Raw genomic sequence first — 19,006 nt, 5'->3', positions numbered from 1 at the left:
CAACCAAGGACAGATGGGTAAAAAATCCAAGCCACAAAATTTTACAAAAAGAATTTCTTTATTACATTTGTTGATTTTTACAGTGGCCTTACTGTAGCATGCAAAGTTAGGTGATAATGACGCCTATTTAAAAGACCCTCATAGACCAGTATTATAGATAGTTGGGGAGGCCACTACTTGATATTGACTTTTTATTGGGGTCTATGCATTTTAACAGCTGCTATAGAATAATAAATTATTTTTATGTTAAGAATTGAACATTAGCTATATTATTCAAAGTGAGAGTTGAGAGGAGTCAATCAACGTTAACCCGTAAGATATACAATGTATTATCCATATTGATAAGAGCAGCGGAGCAAATACATGGAAGGATGCATCTTTGTATCAGATTAGGAGGCAGACAACTCTGTGTAAACCTGGCCTAACCCCATGGAAATAAGTAACAATCTTCTGACGACACAGCAAGAAATGGCAAATGGTTTTGAAATTACTCAGCAGCTATTATCTGGCTCAAGAATAACTCCTCCAGTTACAGTCATGGTGGTCTCTCCCCAAGATATTACATCCCCTTTCAGTCCTGTCATTTGACATTTGCTCAGTGATGATATCTCCGGGCCACTGAGCAGACGACTCCAGAGATGAAGCTGGCTTAATCTTCCAAAGAAGCTGTTATTAAATAGTCCCAAAAGATCAAATCGGTCTTTAGCAAGAAGAACTACACCTCCGGGTTTAATGGCATACCCTTTCCGAAGAATTTTCTCTTTTCCATGCAGCCCACTGACCCAGAGTTCACTGCGTCCAGAGGATGACTCCCATCGTACACAGTAATGAACCCAGTCCTCTGACGTGTGATGTATGTTGAAGTCAACAGATTCCCCACCAATCCATAGATATATGCTAGTTCCTATACTCAAGACAAGTTCATTGTCACTGTTCATGGTGGAGTAAGAAAAGACTTTGTGATTGCCTTCATGTTTGGTTCTCACCCACACACAGAGGGTAAACTCCGTCAACTCTAGTGGTTTAGAAAGACTAACTTCCACGTGTGCAGCAGGGTGATTCTTGGAGAAATAGAACAAAGGATAGTGTGGAACTGTAGAAGAACCTATTTAAAGAAGAACATATGAAGATATAAATGGTTTGAAATGCAAAAGAAAGTGACAGATTTCTTTAGGAGATCAAAAGATAGATGGCAAGAGTGCTGCCCCTTTGCCCCAACGCTTTCCATTCTTTGATGAGTATCCTACCACTTATCCAACACAGTTTAAATTTTTGTTGTCTATCCCAGACTTGGCATCCCAAGATCAATCAGTCCCTATTAGTGGAATAGGCTCTTAACTGTCAAGTGGGTGGTCATGGCCTGCTGCAGACACTAGGAGGGTGAAACTAAAAGCCCTGATTTCTTGGGACCGTAGATGTCTAGAGAAAGTAGAAATGGTCTACTGAATAGAATAGTGATGTAAATAAGTTGGTAACTCACTTTCAATCCTGAGGACAGGAGATTATGGTATGATGGTTCCCCACTTCAGAGGCAAAAACCAAAAATTCGTGGAGTGGCACTGTGGTAATCTGGATTATAATCCGATGTGGGTGCAGGCTTCAGGGGATCTGGCTCAAAATTCCATCGATCAAGAATCCAAGACAGGGAAGCAACACTCCGTAGTAAATAGTGATATTTATTTCACCAGTGGAAGAAATACAATTTCTTCCACTGGTGAAATAAATATCACTATTTACTACGGAGTGCTGCTTCCTTGTCTTGGGTTTCCCACTTCAGTTATTTGCCAAGGCCTGCTAATTCTCAGCCAAAATAGCAGTTACATACAGACTACAGTAAGAGTTATATCATCACTAACAAGCTTTTCATTCATCAAAAACCATGGGCAGCTTCTCTACAGGCCCTTTCTCTAACGCTCTATTGTCTTAGGGCTGGGAGAGGGAGACTAGCTGCCATGATGACCTCAATACACTATACATGCAGATTTTGATTTTGAGTGAACCTATATTAGTAACTGCAGTGTAATTAATATTTTTAACTTATTATAATAGTGGTAACTAAGAAGTGACAACTGCAGTTCAACAACTCAACATAAAGTCTAAAAAAGTCTAAAGAATGTCAATGCAATTGTAAGAACAATTTTTGGGATAAAGACATATTGGGGGTCATTTACTAAGGGCCCGAATTGCGTTTTTCCGTCGGGTTACGCAAATTTTTCCTTTTTGCGCCGATTTTCCCTGTATTGCCCCAGGATTTTGGTGCATGCGATCGGATTGTGGTGCACCGGCGCCGGCATGCACGCGATGGAAATTGGGGGGGCGTGGCCGCATTTAAAAAAAAAAGTGTCGCTGGACACGGGCTTGCCTGCACTCGGCTCGGCTTTGTGAAGTTCAGTGCATTTCGAGGAACTTCAGCGCAGCAGCAACACCTGGTGGACGTTGGGGGAACTGCCTTAGTGAATCGCCGGAAGACCCGAATCCTCCACAGAGAACCCGCCGCTGGATCATGAATGGACCGGGTAAGTAAATCTGCCCCATTAAGTTGATACAGTTTGATACAAACCTGGCTTTTAAAAACTGCACAAATAAAACCTGAACATGTGGCCCAGTTTATACCACTTATTAAGCCATATTTGAATACCCCAAAGTAACGCACAAATGATAAAATATTATATTTGCTACTCACCTAAACGACCTTTTGAGGGTTCAGTCACCACCTTCCTTTTCACGTCTAGAAGTTCAGTCTCTATCAGGGTCAGCTTAGTCGTGATTTCTTGCTGGCAGGTTTCTGGGAAGCAACACAATGGCCCACATTTACTAAAAACAGTGGAGTCTGTACTATGTGCAGTTTGCCTGTGTAGTGTGCAGGGAGCGCCAGATTCAGGATTTCTGGCGCGTGTTCTTCGTGAATCTGGCGCCCTCTACACAAATACATTGGCCAGGTTCCCAACTTTGTCAAGCACTTGCTACAGGAAAAATATACACAGTGCCCAATATATAGATATACAGATATAAATACATAGAGGGATATTTATCATACACCGGCGCTCCTGCGGTAGTCGCTACGCCCCCATCCCTTGTCGCGCTAAATACAACAAGATGCTGGTAAAGCTATGCCAGGTGCAACTTGTGTAGTTTTGCATAAAAACCAGCAAACAAAATTCAGCTGGTTTTTTAAAAGTATGCAGGCACATTGTGGCCTCTCCGCTCCACTCCACCCCTCCATGGCATAGAGGTGGCGTATTCACTATTTTAATTGTAAATTTTTGCACAAGAATTGGCAAAAATTGCTTCTATAGCAGAAAACTGGCATAGAAACATTTATAAATCTCCCCCATAAAGTATATGCACACAAAACACCGTATACACATACATCATGTTCATATCACATATACAATAACTACATATTATGGTGTACAATGTGCAGCATAATTAGTATATGATGCTGCACATTCTCCATTCTTTAGTGTCAGGTCAGATTATGAGGCCCCCTAACACTGCGTGCCCCATAGCAGCTGCTGTGCCTGCTACCACCGTAGTTATGTCCCTGCTAAACATGAGACACAGATGGAGTATGATCTGCATGGTTTACTTACCTTTTGACAATTTTACTTTAAAAGAAGATTCTACAACACGATCATTCAGGGGCTGAGCATGGCGGTAATCATTACGCAGAGTATTATTGTGCCAGTCCAGCAATGTCCCCTCCAGTAATTTGATCTGCAGAGGTTATAAGGGATCAAAGTTATTATCTTCACAGTATAAATATCCAGATATTAAATGTAGAACCTCTTAATAAAGGCAACTACAGTACAATTTGGAGCCAGATGGCCATATCGATCATATAACCTAGCCTAAATGTTATGCATTTTAATGGGTTAATACACATTGATGTCTTTTGACGAGCCATGTGGCCATTTGGCCAGTTTCATAACTGTCTTAAGTCTACATCTGACAGAACTCATGAAACCCGCCCAATAGCAGTGCGAAAAAAAAAAGTGACTGCACTTGGATGCATTCGTAGTGCAGTCAGTTTTTCACATCCATGTGAAGAAGATACCTCAGAGCTGTTAAATTGGATGTGAAAAAAATGACACATCTTGAATGACATTAGGACTACAAAAAACAGACACTCTTATAACACTAGTATAGCAATAGGACTGAAATCTGACCAGGCTCTGATCAAAATCATATCATATATCACTTGCTTAATGTGCAACTGGCCTTTGAGCATAGTCTCACCCAATTTTCAGTGATCACTTATAGACTATAAAGCGTGAGGACCAATGAAAAACAGACACTGTAAGGATGTAACTTGGCTGTGAAAAACTGAAGAAAACACCAGTTTTTCACAGCTGAGAAGCGGCAATTTTCATTAGCTCATACTGAGTATTTCATGACCATGTGCATCCATGTGGCATCTGTTTTTCACTGATACCCATTTGAGGGGCATTTATTTACAAAGACTACAGCTTAGAAACCACTAGTGTGCATATTTTTCTATTCAATTTGAGCAAAAGAGTCATGAGCAAATGGAGTTTTTCATTCATGAATCGGAGGGGTACTGTCATCCATTGTCTGGTCTAAGGTGCAAGAGGGACTTGGGGAGGGGATTGTGGATGTCAGCCATAGTCTGATCTAGGGGTGACAGGGATCATAGATGTCAGCCATATTAGGACCTGGATGAATTGGTGCTGTTAGCCATAGACTGGTCTGTTGGTGGAAAGTTGGCAGAATCAACCACAGTTTGGGAGGGGTTGGGCTGAAAGTGTTAGTGGCATCAGCCATAGTCTGGTCTGGGTGGGTTAAGCCATAGTATGGTCTGGGGGGGGGGGGGGGGGGGGCATCATCAGTCAAATTCTTGGAGGGTTATTGGCATCAGCCTTATTCTGGTCTGGTGGGCTGAGCGGCGTCAGCCATAATCTTGTCTGGGGGAGGGGGACGTGCACCAAACTCAAGTGGGTCAGGGGGAGTTGTGCAACGGCGACAGCCATAATCCAGTTCTGTAGGTTGTAGTTTACGGGAAGGTGTAAAAAAGTTTGTGCACCTTTTGCTTAATGCCTGACGCAACAGTACTAGATTTGCCTCAATTGATTATTTAGGAACAGAACAGACGCCATTTTGGCATCCGCTCTTCACAGATCCTCATGAACTATACTCCATAAGTGATCTGTGAAAAATGGATATGACTTGCTCAAGCTATACTTTATTGCCGCAGTGTAATACAGTAGCATTGTAGTGTATGGGATTTATTACAACCCCATACACACATTGCATAAAGAATCTGCAGGGTAAACAGCGTATCACTCGTCACAAGTAATTTATTGCTGATCAAAGCGCCATGCAAAGGTTGAGCCCCATCCCAGGCTGCGGCAAAATCCCTGAATCATACACCAGCCCATATTGCTTTGTTTCTGATGCTTGTGTAGTGGCAGCGGGATTATCACTGGGGTGATCCGCATCATGTGCAGATACCCTGAAACCTTGTAGGGACACACCCCGTCGACAAGGGGACTGGTAATAACCAGTTATAAACGTATTTATTAATTTTCAGAAGGAATAACAAAGGATTAACACAATGCCGAATTATATGACAAGATGATCCGTAATTATTTTTATGAACAATTCATGTTTTTACAAAATCAGACAAGTCAGGCTGTCATTACACCTCCCGCTGCTTTCACCCATAATACAACCGACTTGTCATGACAGGTTCTTATTGTACTCCGTGACAGACAGATGTTTATTTCACCTCAAAGTGTGGCAGAGGAAGGGCATCCCATGATATTTCCCATCTGTCACCTGCATAGTGATAGCCAGATAATACCAGTAATATTTTATTGTATTACCAGTAAAACAATAGCACTGTGTATATAATAGGGAACACCTTAGACTTTATGTAACCAATATTTGCTTATGAAATGATGGTCTGGACTGAAGACTAGAAAGATGTGCCAAAAAACTAAAAATTTGCAGAGATTGCAACCTTGTTCAGCAGAAATGCTGCAGACTTACTGTTCCTTGGTAAGATACATGTAACATACCTGCATGTCAGCAATATGCTCTCAGTCATGTGTAGTCCGTGTGATGTAATTTTCCTATGATCCCATATAGTGCACATGTGAAATTGCATGGATAATATGACAAAATGGACATATTGTTTACGGACTGTATGTCATCATCCATGAGCTCACCCATGCTAGAGTATAGAAGTAGCAAAATGACAGGACTACGTGGTCAGTATGGGATGAAGCATGTGATACCTTGTGCCCAAGTGAGATGTTTTACCTGATTATGAGAGAGGATGATATGAGTGTCGTATACAGTCCACAGCACATTCTCCGTACAGGGAGGAGTGGTGAGGGAGCCCTGGTAGCGATAATACCGGTCCAGGTCTTCAGGCAACATAGCCAAAGGGTCAACTGTCTTTAATATAGTTTCCTGACCTGAAATGAGAAAAGCAGGTTGTTTTTTTTCAGGACATTTTTGTACATATAAAAACGGCTATAGGCCATATATTCAGCAAAAGTGCTATTGATATGTACAACAGACAACATGGGCAACAATACATTAGTTTATGTTGTGGTTGGCATGAACTGGGTCGGGAGACATACAACATATGTACAAACCATATGTATTTCTAGCTGAATAAATCATAATGTTTTGCTTTTTCTTTGCTTTCTAAATTATCATACTGACTGTTTGACTACGGAAAGAAGGCAAAGCAGAAGCTATACATGGATATTGTATATATGTTTATTGTATTAGATATGTATTTACACAACCTGTAACCAGGGCCGGTGCCAGCACTTTGCATACCTGGTGCCAGGGCCCAGAGATTCTGGGGGAACCCACAGAAGGCTTTACATAAGGAATCCATGAGGGAGAGGGAGGACTGTATCTAATCATTCCATAGGATGTGAGGGGGGGTTATTTAATATAACCATGAGGGGGCTGTTTGTTATGATAAACTAGGGAACAGGTGACTATTTTAGTTTTTGAATTTTTAATGCCGCCACGTGAGTTCATTGCAAAGGGTGAGGGTCTGTCGCCCAGGGGCCTACTAAAACCTGGGGCCGACCCTGCCAGTGAGGGCATACGTACCTGCATAGCGGATCTTAGCTAGCCTAGAAATCACTTCACTGTAATAGGTGTTTTCAAAATTGCCATCCTAAAATAAAGAAACACAAAGTGAACATTAATCATGATATCATATGAGGGGCTGTTTACAAATTCCATGTACAAGGAGACATTAGCAGATGCAGAATAATATCAGTGGTTTATGATGACACTATTCTCAGGCACTAAGGAACCTGTCTCCGAGATATGTGGAGGTCTTGGCAGAAGAAGTGGTCCACACTTCAAATCCTTCTGTAAAACTGCATATTATTTTTTTCTTTATCACAATAAAGACCATAAAACCAGTATAACATACAGAGCAATTCACAAGTAATAATAGTAATCTTTATTTATATAGCGCCATCAAATTCCGGAGCGCTTTACAAATCATAGGGGACATATACAAGTAAAATATTACATTACACAGGACAAACAGTCATATCTGACATCTGACAAGTTTCTTATCCTAGTGGATTGTTAGTGATAGATGATAATGCTGACAAATTTCTACACCTGATAAAGAAGCGAGAGCTCTTCATACCACATGAGCGACGGGAAAAAAGCATTTCTACAGGAAATATAAAATCAACAACAAAAGCATTACATAAAGGAAAGCGAGGGTAGGTACTGTAAGATTGATATATGGCTATAATATCATTTCTTGAATTAGGACCATTTAGTGTAGTAGTATCTAGAGTAAGGATCCAGTAGCCTTCCATGTTAAGAAGTTTCCTTCTTGGATTCCCGCACCTTGGATTCTTATTTATCCATGCAGTACAAAATATTGGAAATGGGAAATATCTCCTCCAGGGTCTTAAAAAAAAAGGACGTTTTTGCCAAGCTTTTTTTAAAGTTGCACTAGTGACACCATTAAGGTGTTCTCTAATACTATCTTTTAGACTGCAATATGTACATCCTTCATACAACATATGGGATATTCTGCACAAAATACCGTAGGTAACATTTTTTTGTGCTACAATTTTGTAACTATTCAATTTATACACAGTTCCTGTTATAGAAAGTATCATTTCCATTTTAGTGACTATGGGGCTCATTTATTAAGGGTCCGCAGACTACACAAACGTCGGATATTCTGACGATTACCATTTTGTGGCGCATTTAAAAGGGTTTTGTGGCGCACGCGATCGGATTTTCATGCTACACAAATCGGGGAGCAGGCAGTCGGATGATCCGACGGATTCGGACTTAGCGCAGGATTTAACATTTGAATTTGTGTCGCAAGCCATGCACTTATATGCACCGGGAAGAAGATGGTGAACTCCGGCAGACCTGAGCGGGGAAGCGACACAAGCCGGAAATCGGGCGCACGATCTTAGTGAATGGAGCTGAAGTCCATGATCGTCGGACAACGCACAGCGTGGATCGCGCATGAGACGGGTAAGTAAAAATGGGAAAAGACAACTTACAGACTACTCCTAGTTACAGACGAACTTCGCCCCCCACTGTGACCAACTGGGAAGCTCTCTGACGTTTTATTAATAATCCTTGTTCCCATGACAGCAAAAAGTTTGAAAATCCAATTGTCACAGGGACTAAAGAAATTCTGTCTGGAGCTTCAATTATAAAATATACAGTTCCGACTTACATACAAATTCAACTTAAGTACAAACCTAAAGAACTTATCTTGTAACCCATGGACTGCCTGTATTACGGTAATATTATTCTTTCTGTTCTCTAAACTTGGCTAAAGTCACTTACCAGCAGATGGATCCACGATGAGATGGCTCTTCTACAGGGGAATGGGAGGGAGGAGAAGGGAAGAAGCGAATGCAGAGAGGTGCTTTTTCCCTCCTGCTCCCTCACGTTCCTGTGAAGAAGAGCCATCTCGTGCACACAAGAGGCGTGCATTATTATGTAATGAAGGAGCGCCAGAGCTCTTCTTCAGTGCTCCAGGGTATGATTAAAGCTTGTTTAAAATAGTGTTTATCTCTGCCACAGGAATCTCCTGGGACTTATAAACATAAGATTTGTCCTCATCGGGTACCCACCTGCTGGTAAGTGGTCTCAGCTAAAAAAAAACAATTTTTTCAAGTGGTTGATTTCCTTTAAAGGTAGGAGGTCTACATCCTATTCTCAAAATGCATTTCATATGACTTGATTAGAAACTTCATTCTTTTCTCTGGTTTTCTTAAGTCATTCCTTACGTGTTCTCAAACGTCTTTAAAAATTATCTCTAGTAAATTTGGGGTATCCCCATTTTTCTTGTCGATTTGAAATGAAAACAAGTTCTTGCTCAAATGTTAAATTCTCTGTTGACCATTTTCACACTATCTATTTTGTCACAGCTTTCCATTCTCGTTGTCGGTATCTTTTGTGGTGTCAGTGGCACGCCTTCCTGGTTCGTTTTTCTATTTTTATGGTTTGGGTTGTTGAAAATAAGGAAGAGATTCTAAACAACCAGTGTGGGGAGGTTGGAGTGCTCTCTCTTCTTGCCGGCATTATCATCTATCCCTAACGATCCAGTAGGGATCAGATGTAGGATCAGATGTCTTTGTGACTTGCTCTGTGTGATCTGCTGGTTTTATAGACTTTATTGTAAAAAAGAAATAAGGAATATACAGGTGTACAGAAGGATGGAAATGCCAACCACTTTATTGCCTCTCACAGTAAAAAAGTGTGCAGCCTAAGATTTTTGTAAAATGATGATTATAAAACCTATGATATTTCAGCTTTAATATTACTTACCACGTACAAAAATGCAAGTACTGCTAGACCATTGGGCTTGTCTTTCGCTTCATCAAAGGTCTTATATAATTCTGAGTTATAATGCACAATGTGCAGCTGGAAACGCAAGTATAGAAATATTAGCTTGATGAACACAGAATGTACACAGAATGTAGGCGGTCCCCTACTTAAGAACACTCAACTTACATACGACCCCTAGTTACAAACGGACCTCTGGTAATTGGTAATTTACTGAACTTTAGCCTTGGGTTACAATAAACAGCTATAACAGTTATCACAGATGTCTGTAATGAAGATTTATTGTTAATCCTGATTCTTATGACAATGCAACATTTTTAAAATCCAATTGTCACAGAGACCAAAAAAGTTCTGGCTAGGATTACAATGATAAAATATACAGTTCCGACTTACATACAAATTCAACTTAAGAACAAACCTACAGACCCTATCTTGTATGTAACCCGGGGACTGCCTGTATAAGTTAAACAACAATACTGCACCTAAAAACTTGCGCCACATTGTCCAACATGACACAGATGCATCATCTTTTGAATTAGCAAATCTGCCCCACTTATTTTTATTAAAGGCATACACAAAACACTCACCTCAGCCATGTATCTCATACCATCAACGGTGTGCTCGGAGCCACTTGTTTCCAAATCAAGTCCACCCCAGTGCAGGTGCATTTGTACCGCCGTGTAGACGTGAGGAAGTCCTCTTGTTATTTTCATGGTGGAAGGAAGTTCTATTTGAACTGTGACATAAGAGACAAAGAAATATGGGTTAACGTGCCTAATTAATAAAACCACAAATTGTCAAAATCTTTCCACCCATCTATAAGAGAGTGGCATTCTGCCCCCTCTGGGTGCCCAGGCTCTCCATTATAATGGGCACGTGACAGTAGGTTGATGCACTATAATTATTTTACCGTGCCACATCTTACCCGAGTAGCAAAATATTACTTTCATTGCTTGTTGTTCACTGTTTTGGATTTAGATTTGATTTGTTTCCGGACTCTGCCTTTTGATCGGTACCTGCCCTTTCTTATCATGTTGTATAAACTCTGACAGCCCTGACCTTAAGTTTGGACAAAACACACTTCTATTTATTGATTTAGGTAGTGCATTTTGACAACGATTGCAATTCGGAACTATTCCAGAAACATTACCTAGGCATTTCCAGGCCAAAATCCTACCCCCATAGAGGATATTTTAAGATGAAATTTGCTAAATTTCTTATATACCACTTCTTTTGTAGCCTTAAAGGAAACCTACCACTTGAAGTGGCAGGTTTCTGATGGAAATACCCGGCACCAGCTCAGGGTGAGCTGGTGCCGGAGCTTATTTTCGTTAGTGTTTTAAACCGCGGTATCGCGGTTTAAAACACTTTTTAAACTTTATAGCCGGTGCAGGGAGGTACGCGCTCGGCGCTTACCATGCGCGCGGCTCTCCTTCACTTCCTATGTAGCCGCGCGCATGGTAAGCGCCGAGCGCGTACCTGCCTGCGCCGGCCATAAAGGTTAAAAAGTGTTTTAAACCGCGATACCGCGGTTTAAAACACTAACAAAAATAAGCTCCGGCACCAGCTCACCCTGAGCTGGTGCCCGGTATTTCCATCAGAAACCTGCCACTACAAGTGGTAGGTTTCCTTTAAATCTAATATCGGCTCGGTGCATTTACTCTTCTGTCCAAAGGCCTTTCTTTGTTATAATACTGTCGGCAACTAGATCTAAAAAGAAACTTCAAATTGCTAACAGCTCCATGTAGGGGCTTTTATTTGACCATAATATGTGAATGGCCACATACTGAATAAGGTAGGTAGAAGCTAGGGGTTGTAAATTAAGGGATTGTACATGGGTCCAAAGGGATTCATACTTTTTTCCTATAGAAGGCTACTAGTATTATAAATATTGCATTATGATAAGGAACTCTGGTGCAAATTTTGCATGTATAATTTAAGTTTGATCTCTGGTAGAAGGAGAGAAAATCACCTTTTTATCTGTATTCAAATTAGTGAAAAGTGCACCCTGGGCATTGTTACAGCTCAAACACATGCCCTCTGACAGAGTGAACCTTTGCTCATCTAAGGGCTCATTCACACGCCCATCTGTGGGGATGTATATGGGGATGTATATGCGGCGGCAAATTTGCGGCTACATATATGTCCCCATAGACGGGAATGGAGGGCCGGCGGCGGTACGGTGCCACACATGCGTGGCACCGCTCAGTGCCGTACATGGGAAAAAGATAGAGCATGCTCTATTTTTTCCCGTATGTGCGGCCGTGTGCCACTGTTTTCTATGGAGGGATCACCTCCTCCTCCTCTCTGGTGGGCCCGGCGGGCATACCGCTGTGTGAATGTACCCTAATAGTGTTAATAGATCCAAGATTCTTTCCATAAGTTTGTTGTTATAATGGTATAAGGTATGAGGATAATCTGTTTGTTTTGGAGTGATTTTAGAGTAAATCCATTGTGACCCTTGCAATCGCTAAAACAAACTAAAACAGGAAAGCACATGAACACTATGTACTAGTGATATGAGAGGGGGGGGTAACTCTATCAGCTGTATTGCCCCATTCCTGAGACAGCATGGATATATGAAAAAGGGACCCCTTACCACAAAGACAGGGAATAAATGATTTCACAGCAATAATAAAGATTGGTCAGGGTAGTAATACTAGGAAAATGAATCAACCGGTTGAAGGTGAAGGTTCTTTTTCCTTTATTGTCAAACATCTTATTTAAAAAATCTAATATAGTGAAATCTATAAATCGTTAATTGTACATTATTAGATTTTTGACACAAATGTTATTTTGTATGTTTGTGTAAAGTATTTAGTATTCCCTTAGAAATCTCAAGTGTTCAGGGTGAAGCAGGTGATGGATAACAGTAGAAATTCAGGCCAATACTTGGACACAGGGGCATAACTTGAGGGGGTGCAAAGGGTGCGGTCACAACTGGGCCCTAGAGGCCAAGAGGGCCCGTATGATCTATCTTTTTTATATGAGAAGACTAGTACTATAAACAATACATTATAATTGGGGCGTGACACACATTTGCACTGGGGCCCGCCAGCTTCAAGTTCTGTTTATTCAAGGCCAGGAGCAGAGCACTGTGTAAGTATTTTTCTTATTCAGCTTGGGTTTATCCTGGGTTTTACTGTACAGATATTTTAACTTTTATAGACACATAGGGATATTTATCAGGGCTTCTGAACCACCCATTGCTTATTGATAGCATTTGCGTTAATTTCCACCTTTCCACCATCTCCATGCTGGGGGGACATATAGGGTCGTGAATGGGAGTGCAGGTGTCCGGTGGGTGGGTGCAGCTGGTGGGGGTTGGGCAGGTGTGGGAGGCTTTTCTGTCCACGCACCTGTGCAGTCGGTGCAGCCAGCAAATTTTCCTTCATGAAAATTTGTCAGCTGCGTTTATTTCTACACCAGATATGCAGGCCCCCGCCGGATACATCGAGAGGCCAGAGACTCTTGTTAAAAAAAACGTCACAGAAAACCAGCAAAGTAAAATACCAAATATATCACCCTCTAAAATAAATTAAATAAGCTCAAAACCCAAACATTATCTCAATGTTTGTACTTTGGGGCAGGAAGGGAATGTAAACCAGTTGTCACCTATGGGTTAGGGTAGGCAGGGCAATTAGGAAGGGACAGCTGAAAAGATGGTTTTAGCCTTCAGGCTCTCTGTCTTTGTCTTTCCTTCTAGGCCAGTGGTTCTCAACCTGTGGGTCGGGACCCCAGCGGGGGTCGAACGACCAAAACCGGGGGTCACCTAAAGCCATCAGAGCTGCAATTTTACTGTGTTTTTACTGCGAGTTGCATGGTTTGGGGTCACCACAGCATGATGAACTGTATTGCGGGGTCACAGCATTAGAAAGGTTGAGAACCACTGTTCTAGGCTGTTCCCTTAGGGCAGCATAGCACTCTGCATGTATAAAAAGAATTTCGGTTCCAATGAAACATATTTAGACATGGAAGATCCTTTCAGTTTTTCTCATTTTCTTTCAAATCCCAAAAATTTAAACCACAAAATCAGTAATTTTTGTAAACTTATCTTTGCAGTTATGGTCACCATTAGGTATAACCCCCAAAAGTTATTGCACCTCACAAAGTTAAGACTTGAAAACACATCAAATGAAAAGTGTACTGATGCCTACTTAAGGGGTCCAGATGGGGTATGATTATGAATGCAATACCCAATGGTAAATTGTATGGATTCACAAACTCTTCTATTACTAAAACCAGATAGTATGATAACATCAATACTTATTTTTATACTTGATCCCATGGTGCATTGCCTGTGTTTAACTCTCCATACACCAGTTGTATCTCCAATACAAACTATTGTACAGTAGGTAATTCTAGACATCTCTGTACTGAATGGGACTCACATCTGTACTGAAGAGGGTCAACAACCATGATATAGCTGCCCACATATGGGTGTCTCAAATAGACAGAAGAACTATAAAAAGTGTATTGATGTAGTCAAGATTATGACGATTTATCACATGAAATAGACAAACATCCAAGAAAAATTATGAAAGCCTGTACAAGCTATGACAAAAGCCACCAAACATACAGACACAGGGATGCACATTCCAGAGACATAGCCTTAATTCTAAGTCCTCTGTATTGATTATACAAAGTTTGGGAAAATTGGGTATCCACACTGGTACTGCTTTGAGAATATCGGAAATACATCTCCTTCAATTAACCTTCAATTAATAAGTCATCAAAGATGAGAAGAAAATGAAATATTCTAGCTCTGTACCCCAAGTAGTGTCTGGGCTGGGTAACTGTAGATCAGCTCCCATGCAACTGTAGCAACACTGCGCAGCCACTATCCAGAGAATGGAGCTGTTCAAGGTCCAAAGGCAACCAGAATCAGCTGATTGGTGGGGTTCTTCAGTATCAGGACACCACAAATCTGATATGGATGATTTATTCTATGGTGGCTGGAATAATTATAGTCTTCATTAAGTTTTAGTAATAACCAGAGTAATGAATGCTGCATAGATGTTTCTGAACAGGGGCGTAACAAGGAGAGGCAGGGCCCCATAGCAGACTTCTGAACAGTGCCCCTCCTTCCTCATTCTGCTTAAAAATATACATATTACACGCATGTATAAACACACATTTATATACCTATATACATAAACATATAGCTGTGTAATCTGTGTGCGCTATATACCGTATTTTTCGGACTATAAGGCGCACAAAAAATCCTTTGATTTTCTCAGAAATCAAAGGTGCGTCTTATAGTCAAGTGCGCTTATATTTGAATTGTACTTACAGACAACAGCTGCCTTGAACTGTACACAGGCCTGCCACCTGTCATTCATCCTTATAATCAGGTGTGCCTTATAATCCGGTGAGCCTTATATATGAACCGTATTGACAGACAACAGCTGCCTTGAACAGTGCACAGATCTGACCACTGCTGGTCATTCATCCTTATAATCAGGTGCGCCTTATAATCCGGTGCGTCTTATAAATGAACCTAGACGTTTTAGCAGCCATTTTTTGATGGTGTGCCTTATAATCTGGTGCGCTTTATAGTCCGAAAAATATGGTAAATAAAGTAATTATAATTTACTTATATATTTACTTACACTCATAAGCACACATGTAGAGCATATATACATCACATACCGTATATAAACACCATACACCATATACACAACACAGATACACACACATATACAGCATATGTTTATCACATATATATTATATACATATTATGATGTACAATGGGCAATGCGCAGCATAATATGTATATATAATGGTGCATGTCCTCCATTCTTTAGTGTCGGGTCAGATGCCGGGCCCCCTGAAACTGCAGGACCCAGAGCAGCTGCTATGGCTGCTACCGCTGTAGTTATGCTCCTGTTTCTGAACAATTCATAATTAGAGATGAGTGGACCCGACGTTCGTGTTCAGGTTTCGGGCTTTGTTGCACAACTTGGACATAATGCTGGTTTGGCAGTTCGGCCACAAGTCTAGCAATATTTCTGCATTGCACAGCTGAACACGAACTCATCTTCATTCATAATGCAAAACCATTAGTAATATTCAACCTGGGTCGAGATACTAGAGTTGTGATGGTGTCACATAAGTTAGAACATGATGATGTCTTGAGCATGAAGTCCATACTGAAACTGCAAATAATCCTAAAATACATTAACAAACACGATCCGATTACCTGAATGGCCATTGTTGGAAAAGCGGAAGTGTCCATGTAATGGTCCTTCATAGCCTTCTAAATTCAGGGGGCCAAGTTCTGGGTTATAGACAACTTTCTTCTTTTGAATATCAATGGGAGATTGGTGTGTGGCTGCACATAGAGGGTATTTCTTACCCCAATTTGCTTCATCAACCTCTCCCTCTGTAAAAAAAAAACATTACTTCCATTCAAGCAGATTGCCTTTTATTTAAACATTTCTGCAATTTTGATGACTGTGTATTCCAGGCTTATTTGACTTATTAAAGGTAATGTACCAGCACCCACATCATTTACCTGTTCCCCACTGATGTAAAAAACAGGTGCACCAGGAGGTACCGGCCTACCCTAATTCACAAAGATTTGCATAAAGATATAGATTTTTTTTACTAAAAAAAAACAAATGGATGGTAGACAAGAAGGGTTACGTCTGGTGAGCTTATGCTGTGTGATGAGTTATTCATTATAGGTTTTTTTCCATCCTCCGGATCAAAGTTGCATCAGGGCATTACAACACATCGGTGACAGGAAACACCATACAAAAACAAACCGAAAAGAGCCATAATTATACCCCAAGCGTACTTGCTACAGGAACCCCACAAGTCATATTAGCTTCTTGGCTGGAGAGGACCACTTTACAGAACGCAAACCCATAGAAACAAATTTTGGCCTGTTGTTAAAGGGGATGAATAACCATTAAAATGCTATATAATCTACCAGCTTATTGTTGAGTCTGGAAGATTGGTATATGTTTTTTATTGGGAAAGGTTTCATTATAATCTGTTACTTATGAAGTGAAATCCCTGCTATTTTAATACTTAGTATTCCAGTGCGAAGTCCTCCCTAATAATTGCAATAGAGACAGCTGTCACTCAATTATTAGGACCATCCACTGGGCTCATAGAAACATAGTGAAAAAAGGGCTCAATCAAAAGGTTAAAGATGACCTGTCACCAGATTTTACCCCCATCAAACTACCAGCCCCCTCAGGGGGGGGGTATGAAATGTATTTTCTAGAATTCCCTCTTTTATGTGAACCTGTTAACCTATAGAATCAAAGTCAAATTTGGAGGATTAATTAACCTTCTATAGTACATGAAAACATGGTTCTGGAAAATTTCAAAGATAAGAATCACATCTTTCAAACTGGTGATTTTATGACAAATTAAAAAAGGCAGAAATTGGATTTTTATCCACAGTTTGCATTTCCAACTATGTCTTTATCTGCCAGTAACTCTAGTTCTGTAGCTCACAGAACCACAAGCCTGATACATGTTTCTAGGTACTATAGAAGCAAAGCTGTTTGAAGTGACCCTGCAGCCTCTAAACTTGACTCGTCTCGGGAAAATAGGCCTCTTCTCTGCAAATTTTCACATGACTTTTTTTTATAGGTAAATGGGTGAGGTTTTACGTAAAAGAGGGAATTCTAGAAAGGACAATTCATCCCCTACCTGATTTAGTAGTGATTAAATATGGAAACATGTAGTGACAGGTGCCCTTTAAAATTCTAATAAATCCCTCCTAAAAGAAAATATAATTTCTATTCTGGTTTTTGATTGCACTGAATGGTCAATATGACAATTTATCTTAAAGAAACCTTGTAGCTCCGGATTAATAAGCTGAATGGGTAAACCTCGAATATTTCCAACCATATGTTTGTAACTTGTAATCAGCACTTTTCCCTTTTCTCATCTTTCTCCAATTTAATGTTTTATTCCAGTAGACAATGAGGTAAAAATTAAGCTTCGCCTTGCTTTACTTACAGAAATCTTTTTTTTTATTCTTTTGAATTTCATTGGTGGGGAGAGAATATGTGGGTTTGTTAAGGGATGTCAAAGGTTAGATCATGGATATTTAACCTCTTAATGGTTTTTTTCATTCATTTTTCGCTTTCCACCTTCAAAAATCCATAACTTTTTCATTTTTCCGTGTACAGAGCTATGTGAGGGTTTATTTTCTGCTTAACAAATTTGACTTACTTTTTTATTATTTTGAGACTTTTTTTACTATTTTTTTTAGACCATATAGGGTTCTTTAACCCTAGATGGTCTGATTGTTCCTACCTTATACTGCAATATGCAACAAAGCCCAACTATGTGTAAGAGGGCTCAGTCCTTAGGCCCACTTCATATACCCTCCACACCTCTGCGCCCTACATGTACGTTAAAAAAGTTTTTATTTAATTTTTTAAAAATCTGTGAACCAAAACTTACTACCAAATGTATCAAAATAAATTAAACTATATTTTTTAACGTAATGTATATAAAGCCTTAGATGTTCAGAATATAAACGCTGATACATAACATTCTGTTCACATCCTAAGTAATTATGTTAGATCAAGAATAAGCACCACGTTTATAAGCAGTAAAATATTGTTTGGTATAAAATATAATGAAAAAGTAAAAAAATCACTGATAAATCTGGTACTTGTCTTACCTTGGTAAGTCCACTCCACCACATGTGCACTACATATTACAACACATACAGAGAGGATCACATACAGAGTCCGGAGTGATGTCTTCTCCATGGCTGCTGCTATATGTGTGTGTCTGAGAGGATTTGCAGTCTGCTTTATAACCTTCAGTAAATAATAATTAAAAAAAAAAATTCTCTGAAATGTGTTTCTCCCTCCCACTCCACAAACACAATCATCCCCCCTCCCACTTGGCTTTTATCTTTCACTAGAGGAGACTGGGTTCAGATAAACTACAGAGCTGCCCTAAGAGGTCTTTATTGATTGACACACACACAAGCTTGTCAGGTTTTATCAGCTGGGAATGTGTCATCATCCTGTATCTACCCAGTATATACTGGTTTATATCCCAGTTACTAATAGGGTCCCAACACAATACTACAGCATGTAACGCCAGTGCTATATATAGGAAACTCATGCCCTTTGGTCAGTTTTTTTAATAGATATTAGAATCTAATATTTAATGTAACATT

General features: G+C 40.2%; 1 protein-coding gene across 1 annotated transcript; it reads right to left on the bottom strand.

The window, feature by feature from the left end:
* Positions 1–39: 39 nt before the first annotated feature.
* On the bottom strand, positions 40–18,655 carry CA6 (carbonic anhydrase 6). The gene is made up of 9 exons (XM_072155934.1): positions 18,497–18,655; positions 16,043–16,225; positions 10,428–10,576; positions 9,823–9,918; positions 7,102–7,168; positions 6,286–6,443; positions 3,594–3,717; positions 2,684–2,785; positions 40–1,105 (listed from the first exon to the last, which is right to left on the bottom strand). Exons 1-9 carry the CDS (start codon positions 18,585–18,587, stop codon positions 492–494), a joined length of 1,584 nt encoding a protein of 527 aa, XP_072012035.1. The 5' UTR covers positions 18,588–18,655; the 3' UTR covers positions 40–491.
* Positions 18,656–19,006: the final 351 nt, after the last annotated feature.

The sequence above is a fragment of the Engystomops pustulosus genome, chromosome 6, assembly GCF_040894005.1.
Source record: "Engystomops pustulosus chromosome 6, aEngPut4.maternal, whole genome shotgun sequence".
Taxonomy (NCBI): Eukaryota; Metazoa; Chordata; class Amphibia; order Anura; family Leptodactylidae; genus Engystomops; species Engystomops pustulosus.
Note: the sequence above shows the minus strand (reverse complement) of the source record. Positions and strands in the feature narration are given on the sequence as shown.

Bases quoted from the DNA above. Each gene is read 5' to 3' on its own strand.
- CA6 (XM_072155934.1), bottom strand. From the start codon at position 18,587: ATGGAGAAGACATCACTCCGGACTCTGTATGTGATCCTCTCTGTATGT. The intron at 7,169-9,822 runs GTAAGTAATATT...TCTTTATTTTAG, and splicing joins TACTTGCATTTTTGTACGTG to GATGGCAATTTTGAAAACAC. The intron at 3,718-6,285 runs GTAAAACATCTC...TAACCTCTGCAG, and splicing joins TCATCCTCTCTCATAATCAG to ATCAAATTACTGGAGGGGAC.